Raw genomic sequence first — 10,082 nt, forward strand, 5'->3', positions numbered from 1 at the left:
ATGGGTCAGGCAGTGATTAAAAGAATACAGTTTCCGTGTAATTATTTCGGGGCATAAGCTAAGCTAGCCATGTGGGCAGCCGGGTGCGGGGGACGCAGCTCTGCCGCTCTTAATTCAACATCCACCTCCTCCCCTTCTTCTATTTCTCTCCCCCTCCCCTCTCCTGCTTCCTCTCCCTCTCCAGTCCTAAGAGAAGTCAGAATACCCTGCCCTGTGGGAAGTCCAAGGCCCTCCCCCATCCATCCAGGTCGAGAAAGGTGAGCATCCAAACAGACTAGGCTCCCAAAAAGCCAGTACATACAGTAGAATCAATACCCAGTGCCATTATCATTAGCTTCTCAGTCAGCCCCCATTGTCAGCTACATTCAGAGAGTCCGGTTTGATCACATGCTCCATCAGTCCCAGTCCAGCTTGCCTTGGTGAACTTCCATTAGATCAGTCACACTGTCTCAGTGGATAAACACATCCCTTGCAGTCCTGACTTCCTTGCTCATCTTCTCCCTTCTTCTGCTTTTCATCTGGACCTTGGGAGCTCAGCCTAGTGCTCCAATGTGGGTCTCTGTCTCTATTTCCATCCATCACCAGATGAAGGGTCTATGGTGATATTCAAGATATTCATCAGTGTGGCTATGAGAGAAGGTCAATTCAGGTACCCTCTCCTTTGCTCCCTAAGGACCTAGCTGGGGATGCCTGGGAACGAACCCTCTAGAGCCAAGTTTCTTGCCAACCCTAAAATGGCTCCCTTAATTAAGATATCTTCTTCCCTGCTCTCATATCCACCCTTCCTCCATCTCAACCATCCCACTCCCCCAAGCTCTCCCTTCTCCCTTCTCTTTCTCCCTCTTTCCTTCCCCCCAACCCACCCCACCCCTGTGCTCCCAACTTTTGCCCAGCGATCTTGTCTACTTCCAATTTCCAGGAGAATAAATACATGTTTTTCTTTGAATTCACTTTATTATTTAGCTTCTCTAGGATAGCGAACTATGGGCTCAATGTCCTTTGTTTATGGCTAGAATCCACTAACGAGTGATTACATACCATATTCATCTTTTTGGGTTTGGATTATCTCACTCAGTAAAGTGTTTTCTATTTCTATTTTGCATGCAAAATTCAAGATATCATTGTTTTTTGCCACTGAGTAGAACTCTAATGTGTATATGTGCCAGTGTGGCACTGTTAGAAGTTTTGGCTTTGTTGGTGTGGAAATGGCATTATTAGAGAAAGTATGTCCCTGTGGGGGCGGGCTTTGAGGTTTCTTATGCTTAGGAGTCCAGTAAGTCAGGTGATTTCCCATTGCTTGCAAGATGTAGCACTTTCAGCTTCAGCAGCACATCTTCCTGCATGCCACCATGCTCCCTGTCATGATGATAATGAACGGAGCCTCTGAAACTCTAAGAGAGCCACCCTGATTAAATGCTTTCTTTATAAGACTACCATGGCCATGGTGTCTCTTCACAGCAATAAAAACCATAACTAAGACAACATACTAAAGAGGTGGTAGTTATACAGAGCTGCTTATCTTTGATGGTTGTTTCTTGTTTTATTTATTTTTTTGGAGATTTATTTTTTAATTTATTTATTTATTAAGGATTTATGATAGAAATATTAGACAATATTTGCGTAAACTTCTGTTTCTTTCTACCCTGTGTCTGTTCCTCTCCCGAATACCTTCCACAGAGCCCCCTTCACATCCTTGTTTCTCAGGGTATAAATCAGGGGATTCAGCATAGGAGTAACTATGGTATAAAATAGGGCAACAAACTTTCCTTCACTCTCAGAAAACCCTTGAACAGGCTGGAGATATGTGTACATGGCTGAGCCATAAAAAAGAAAAACCACCACAAGGTGGGACCCACACGTCCCCAGAGCCTTTCTGCGCCCAGCCATTGACTTGATCTTCAGTACTGCATGACCAATGTGTGCATAGGTCCCTAGGATTAGTGCTACAGGACAGGCCAACATTATGATCCCAGCCACAAACAGGTTGTCTTCTATTGCCCCTGTGTCCTCACAAGCCAACTTCAGGAGAACAAGCATATCACAGAAGAAGTGGTTCAGGTCACGGCCACAGAGAGGTATGGTCATGATGAGGACTGTCTGAGTCACAGAGATCACAAGGCCTCCCATCCAGGAGGAGATGGCCAATGCCTGGCAGAGAACAGGGTGCATAATGCTAGTGTAGAGTAGTGGGTGGCACACAGCGGCATAGCGGTCAAAAGCCATCACCACGAGGAGCACACACTCAGTTCCACCCAGCAAGAGCACTGTGAGGAACTGGGTCATACACCCAGCATAGCTTATGGTCTTGTCAGTTCCAGAAATATTGACAAGAAGCTGAGGCACAGTGCTGGTGGTATAGCAGAGGTCCAGGAAAGAGAGGTTGTTGAGGAAGAAGTACATTGGCGTTTGTAGTCGATGATCCATTCGCGAGACTGTGATGATGGTGGAGTTGCCGAAGATGGTTAGGAAGTAGAAAATTGAAATGAAGATAAAAAGGACATGCTCCAGTAGGGGCCAATCTGAGAATCCCATCAGAATGAAGCCACCTTCCCAACTGGTGTTGGAACTGTCCATAGCTCTTCACCCTCACAAAATAGAAGGCAATTCAGTGCTTACTGACATGGGGGCACTTGGAGGTCACTTGAGCCTACAGAATAACTCAAAGCTGTGTGAAGCCTGGCACATTTGCCTTCCTTCTGGTCTATGTCCTGTTAATTTTGCCTGGGTGGCACAGGCTGAAGACACAAAGAGTCCTTGTTTTAAACCTGCAGTCAGCTTGGGTTCCAGAAACATCAGGACCTACAAGCAGGATAGATTACCGTTCAATTGTCTATAATGGATTGTCCTCACTGCTCAGTGCAGATAGGACCCTGATTGGTTTCCTGCTATCAATGACACACACTGTAGGGATGGAAGCCATAACCATAAGGAGCAAGTGTGCAATGACACCCAGAATTGTGCAATGAAGGGCTGAGCTACACACCCAGTATAGCTGATGTCCAATCAACTCGAGAAAGATTGAGCAGGAGCTGGGGCACAGTGCTACTGGTGTTGCAGAGGTCTGGCAAGGAGAGGTGCGCAAGGGAGAGAAGAACATGAATTTTTTTCAGTTGAAGGTTCAGTTGAGTGAGAGTAATAATGGTGGCATTGCCACGGAGGCTTATAGGATAGGAAACTGAAATTAAGATGATGAAGATAAATTCCAGTTGAGGCTAATCTGAGAAGCCTTCCAACATGAAACCTTCTAAGCTGAGATTGAAATTTTCCATAGCCCCCTACTTTCACAAACTTCAGAAGACAAATAAATGATTCTTAATGTAAAAGGCACATAGATACTGCTTCTTCTGAAGTAAGTTGACCTTCCACTTTGCTCCCCCAAACAATTAAAACTAGATGAAAGCCTTGCATGTTTGAGTTCATTCTGCTCTCTCTCCTGCACCTGTTGACTCTGGACAGGTTGTACAGGCTGGAGTCACGTGGATTCCTTGTTTTAAACCCCTAGTCAGCTTGGATTCCTGGAGGATTCCTACAGGCATGAAAGATTACCATCAAGATGTGAGAAATTGTCTACAGTGGAGACACTATACGGATACCCACACTGAGCTCCCAAGAAGACCGTGATTGACAGATCAACACTTCATGTGCTCACATTGCAGGACCAGAGCGGAGACGATGATAACTGGACCACACCTTGACTTAATTATGTGGTCTTCTCGCCCCACCTCTCTCTCTATGTAGACCCCAGTGTCATCTTTGTACCCTAAAGAGAAACACTTTGTCACTGGATTCCTTTGTCCGCTCCTCTTCCCAGTATGCATTGACTCATTGACTCAATACATTTTCTCTGCATTTCATGGTTCTATGTCTTCAGCTATTTTGCTGCTATTAGTGGCTGAATCTAGCTGCTGGTACTCATGGGGTTAGGACTTCTGAAGAAAGGAAAAAAAAAACAAAGGCCAGGACACTGCGAAGAACATGAATTAAAACATTATTCAATAATGTTCTATATTCACCTCAGAGTCATGGGCTCCATTTATACTCAGCTCTACTCTCCAGCCCCGCATTCTCTACTCTTCATTCTTTTCTCACCCAGTGAAGAAATGATTGGAGCAGCATCCATGTGGCCTTCATTCACATGTCTTCTGCCTGTTTTGTGACTTCATTCAGGCTGCCTAGTTCTTTGGATAGTATACTTTCAACCCTGTAGAGATGGTATTACCTTCTTCAGTCTTGACTTGAGGCCTCCAGTGCACCAATGTGGAATCTGCTATTAAATTCTTATGGAAAACACACCCAGCATTGCTAATACATTTCTCTCATTTGCTTTGTTTCTTAGTCTATGAGCAAAGGGATTTGGTAGAGTAAGAGGAAGGAGTACCCAGGCTAAGTTTACAGGTTTGGCCCTGGCTGCTCATTTTCCTGCGACTCAGTACCAATGGGTAGTATAACAGTCTCTGAGGCCCTGTCCATGGCTGGTTGTCATCTGCCATGAAGGATTGAGAGCCTGAACTGACATTTTGAGAAAAATGCAATCACAAATATGTTTCTGATGGCGAGTCTCCCTACCATGAATATTTTCTCACTTCTCATCGCCTCCCCTGTGACGATGTCCCTTCTCAGTGAACCTGGCTTCTTCAAACAGTTTCTTTCTCTCTCTTCTGATACCCATCAAGTTTCTGGTACCTATGCCTTTGTGCCTCTACATACTGGGACTCTTCATCAGTAGAGAATACAGTGACTGCGGAGACAGATATCAGCAGCTTCTTCTAATGTCTAAGAAAGGGATGATGCATTAATATCACCTTCTTTCATGGTATGGTGATTTTACATAAAGTTTGTTGAGTAAAATATTTAGGTTCTCACTACAAAATCAATAGGGATTATTTTTTTTCTGGGAGAAACTAGATTGACCACACACTTTCAGATACTAAAAGGCAGAAAAGGTATTTAAAACTTGATTCTTACCCCCATCCCACCTCACCCCCAAGATGGGGGTAAGGGGAGATGGGGAGAGAAAAGGGAGAAGGGGATGATGGGGGGAACTTGGGGAAAAAGGAGGATTGGGATAAAGGAAGGTTGGATAGGGGAGCACGGAAGCACAATTCTTAGTTAAGGGAGCCACCTTAGGGTTGGCAAGAGACTTGAACCTAGAGTGGTTCCCAGGTGCCCAAGCCGAGGTCCCCAGTTAGTTCCTTGGGCAGCTGAGGATAGGGAACCTGAAATGACCCTATCCTATAGCAATACTGACAAATATCTTGCGTATCACCATAGAACCTTCATCTGGTGATGGATGGAGATAGAGACAGAGACCCACACTGGAGCACTGGACTGAGCTCCCAAGGTCCCAATGAGGAGCAGAAGGAGGGAGAACATGAGCAAAGAAGTCGGGACCACGAGGGGTGCACCCACCCACTGAGACAGTGGAGCTGATCTATTGGGAGCTCACCAAGGCCAGCTGGACTGTGACTGAAAAAGCATGGGATAAAACCGGACTCTCTGAACATGGCGAACAATGAGGGCTGATGAGAAGCCAAGGACAATGGCACGGGGTTTTGATCCTACGTAATGTGCTGGCTTTGTGGGAGCCTAGCCAGTTTGGATGTTTACTTTCCTAGATATGGACGAGGGGGGAGGACCTAGGACTTACCACAGGGCAGGGAACCCTGACTGCTCTTTGGACTGGAGAGGGAGGAGGAGAGGAGTGAGGGAAGGGGAGAAGAGTGGGAGGAGGGGGAGAAGGGTGGGAGGAGGGGGAGGGAAATAGGAGGCTGGGAGGAGGTGGAACTTGGTTTTTTTTCTCCTTTTCTCAATAAAAAAAATAAATACATCCCCTAAAGGAAAAAAAAATTGATTCTTTTTAAAGGTCATTTGTTGAGGTGAAATTCGAAGCAGAATTGTAAGGTTTTGTAGTATCGACATACAGGTCTTTTATCTGTTCATTTGGTTTTATCCCAAGATACTTTATTTTGTTTTATTGTGCATGTAACAGTGGCCTTATATTTTTTCCATGATAGTTGGGTGTCTTTGGAGAGACAGTTTCTTTTTCTTTTTTAAATGTATTTGTACCTTGTAAACTAGATCCATTCTTTCATCATTTCTGTCACTTTTCCACTGTTGCTTTTGTATCTGGAGGCTATTCTGTTTATATTATTAAAGTCTCTCAAAAGCAGAGGTTGCCTTTTATTTCTTTGTATCTGTAAGTAGATACAGAAGGATACAAAGAGACCCGTATCCCACATCATATGTAAATATTAACTGAACATGGGGAACTTTGATGTTGGTCTTGGCATTTTTGTGTGTATCATAGCAAACACAAAAACCAACGACAGTGAAACTCACTGTGGAGTGTGGGCAATATGATGTCTCCAGGTACACTCCACAGTTGTGACCAGTGGGGCACTCTGTTCTGACTGTTGATAATCTGAAAGGCTGAATGTGGGGGAGGGGCAGAGAATAAATGAACAATTTTCATACAACACTACTGTGAGTGAAACTGCTCTAAAATGATATCAACTTTAGCAGTTGGAAGAAAAATTAACACTTAAGCAAGAACAAACACACAAGAAATAAATATTTTCTATGCTAAACAATAAATAAAGATGGTTTGCTTCTGAATAATTTACCTTGTAAGAAATAGCAACAGCAGTTGTTTGGAGAAGAGTCGTATGAAGCCGATGTCCAACCTGAATCTACATGAAGGTCCCGCCTATGAGGTGTGTGTGTGTGTGTGTGTGTGTGTGTGTGTGTGTATGTGTGTGTGTGTGCGTGTGTGTGTTGGGGTAAGGGTGGTGCAGAGATTGTGGGAGTGGTCAACTGATGACTGACTCAATCTCAGACCCATACTATGAAAGTGAGCCCATCCCTGGCACTGCCTAGAGTGCCAGGACCCCAGAGCCTGGATAGCCAGAGACCTAGGATAGTACCAGACAAGATTGGAGGAAAAAAAGTTCACATAATGATGCCTCACAATATTCTGTAATACTCATAGATTAGTGACTACCCCAGTTGTCATTTGAGAGGCTTCATTCAGTAACTGATGTTAAAAGACGCAGAGAACTGTGGCCAAACATTGGACCAAGCTCAGGGAATCCTGCTGAAGAGAGGGAGGAGGGATTGTACAAACCAGAAGAGCCAAGGACATCTCAAGAAAACCAACAGAAACATCTAACCAGGCTCATAGGGAATCACAGAGTCTGAACCAACAACCAGGGAGTCTGCATGGGCCTGACTTAGGCCCTCTATGTCTATGTGACAGTTGTGTAGTGTGGTCTACTTGTGGGACTTCTACCAGTGAGAACAAAGCATCCCTAATGCTTTGGTTGACTTTTGGGAACCTATTTCTCATACTGGCTTTCCTTGCCCAGCTTTAATACACAGGGAGGAACTTAGTTCTACTGCAACCTGATATACCATGCCTCGTTGACACCCATGGAGGCCTGCCCTTTTCTGAACAGAAGCAGGAGGAGTGGATGGGGCGGGGAGGGGAAGGGAAGGAGAGATTCAATTGCTGGAGTTATAACAGCTTCCCAATCTTTCAAACATCCCCCCCCCCGTTGTGGTCAGTAGCCAGGGTCTAACTCATGTCCATATTAATAATCAAGGTAATCAAAGGCATAAATGAAATTACCCCCTGAGAAATATTTCTATTTCTTGAACAGTAACTGCAATTTACTGTCACATGGACGCAAATTTGGGCTCTAGTATATCTCAAACATTATTGCTCTTCTTCCCCTTTTTATTAAACATAGATTCTTTTCTCCTATAATATAACCAGAATACAATTTTCCCTTCCTCCCGTCCTCCCCTTTCCTCACAACCTCCTTTCCTACCCTGATCCACTCCCCTTCTGCCTCTCATTAGAAAAGAATAACAACAAAACTTAAACTACAGTTTGTTATCGTATAGTAAGATAAAATGAAAGCATCATATTGAAGTTGTTCGAGACAAGCCAGTAGGAAAATAAAAGACCCCCTAGTGAAGGTGCAAGAATCAGAGACTCACTCATTTACACACTCAGGAGTCCCATTGAAGAACTAACAGAAAGCTGTAGTATGCATACACCGGACCGGGTGCAGAACTAACAGAAAGCTGTAGTATGCATACACCGGACCGGGTGCCGCCCCGCGTAGGCCCTGTTATAGAAGGGAATTCTAAGTGTTACTTACCCAGTGTAACATCTCCTATTTTCTATATTTTAACTGTGTGACCTAAGGAGTTCACCCAGTAAGCACTTACCTGGAGTTCAAAGCCTTCACCAGTTCTATTGGCTGCAAAGGAGAAATGATGCCCACCAGAGACTGGAGACAGATGCTGATGCCTGGAAGTCTGCTGGGAAGAACTCAGGTCAGAACTTCTGTCTCAGAGAAATCATGATGGTGAGTGGTCTTCCCTCAGCCTCACAGAATGTTGACACTCCAGACCTCCGAGGTGAGGGCAGCAATGACGAAAAGCCATTAATCTCCTTCCAATCTCAAAACCACGCTGGCATAGTGTGATACCATTTCTTCATTGTGTTTTTGCACATACATTCTTTGGTGACAATGGTAAGGAGAATGAGTTGGCTAGTACGTGTGGTCTTGGAGACTGCTGGGACCTATTGCACTACTTAAAATTAATAGAGTGGCCCTCTAAGACTGGCCTGCAGAGCCTCAGTTCTCTCTCTATTCCCCATGCTCTCAGACTAATTTGCTTTACTAATTGTTCTCAAAATAAAACTTCTGACTTGATCATGGGACTCTGCAGCCTGAGATATAGTCCACCTCCTTGCTTTAACCCCAATCCTACTAGACCTTCGCCCAGTAGACCAAATACCATGTCTCACTTGAGGCCTGTGTGTTCATGTCACTCCAAATCTGTTTCTTCTCTGTACCCTTCATGTAGTGTTCATATATTCCCAGATATATTTACAAATAGAAATGGATCCAACTCATGTTTATTTTGCTTAGGAGTACAATACTTTCAATTTTTCTGTAATATGTGTAACATATTAATATTTGTTATTCTTGTGTCTTGCTTTTATTTCTAATAATCTTATAAATTCATTCACTTAAAATAATGTACCAAAAAACAATACTCTTTCATACTATGGGAAATAAGGAAGTCAATATCCAGAGCTACCTATATTCACTTAAAGAACCATAATATGACAAGGAGATCGCTTTCACTAGCCTTTTGACCTGACATGCTTGAGCCTAAGTTTTCCCACCTGGAAGATGATGTTACCATGCCCTATCTAGTACCACTGTTTGTGGATCCCTGATCTATGGCAGACAGTCATTCAGTGGTATTATTAATGTAATATTAACTTTTGGACCTTCACTTTGACTGAAAGGAGAACAAAAATATGATCTTTGATGCATAATCAAAGGAAAGGAGCTCACAGTATGTCAGCTAAGGAACAGGAAAAAATATGTTAGGCTTTCCTTTTGGTAAGTGGATTTTTATGGGGTTTACTAAGAGGAATGTGGGTGAGGCCTGACTCACAGCAGCAGGAATAATTCAAAATCAACTGAATAACTAAAAGCCCACGCCATCCAGGTAAAGACTTATGGAAGCTACAACCCTGGAGCACTCTCCACAGCTGGTAGGCAACTGCATAGTTCTTCCCTACACACTGATGGTCGAAGTTCTCCTCAGCAGTGGTTTACTCCTATAGAAGGCTTTCTTTTTGGCCTCTTCCTCTTCCTCTTCCTCTTCCTCTTCCTCTTCCTCTTCCTCTTCCTCTTCCTCTTCCTCTTCCTCTTCTTCTTCTTCTTCTTCTTCTTCTTCTTCTTCTTCTTCTTCTTCTTCCTCTTCCTCTTCCTCTTCCTCTTCCTCTTCCTCTTCCTCTTCTTCTTCTTCTTCTTCTTCTTCTTCTTCTTCTTCTTCTTCTCTTTTTTAACTATATCTGGGCTACCAGCCTATAGTTGGTGTTGCTCACCTTAACAGAAACAGCAGAGCTTTACAAATCTCCCAAGTGCTTCTCATTCAAATAAAGGTGGCAATCAAGATTAATACCTACCATAGAAGCCATAAAATGCTATAGAAAAATTTCCCTGGGTAGGATATGATGATGTTTTTTATTAGTTGTGCATAATGGGAGG

The 10,082-nt window shown here is 43.7% G+C and overlaps 1 protein-coding gene across 2 annotated transcripts; it reads right to left on the reverse strand.

Annotated features, from left to right (window-relative positions):
* Positions 1-1,638: 1,638 nt before the first annotated feature.
* Positions 1,639-3,269, reverse strand: LOC101984735 (olfactory receptor 10-like). 2 transcript variants are annotated; one of them, XM_026780792.1, is made up of 2 exons: positions 3,242-3,269; positions 1,639-2,546 (listed from the first exon to the last, which is right to left on the reverse strand). In XM_026780792.1, exons 1-2 carry the CDS (start codon positions 3,267-3,269, stop codon positions 1,639-1,641), a joined length of 936 nt encoding a protein of 311 aa, XP_026636593.1. The 2 variants fall into 2 exon arrangements, with proteins under 2 accessions (XP_026636593.1, XP_005350228.1); XM_005350171.2 differs by lacking the exon at positions 3,242-3,269 and having other exon boundaries at positions 1,639-2,574.
* Between the last annotated feature and the right edge of the window lie 6,813 nt (positions 3,270-10,082).

The sequence above is a fragment of the Microtus ochrogaster genome, chromosome 7 (assembly GCF_000317375.1).
Source record: "Microtus ochrogaster isolate Prairie Vole_2 chromosome 7, MicOch1.0, whole genome shotgun sequence".
Taxonomy (NCBI): Eukaryota; Metazoa; Chordata; class Mammalia; order Rodentia; family Cricetidae; genus Microtus; species Microtus ochrogaster.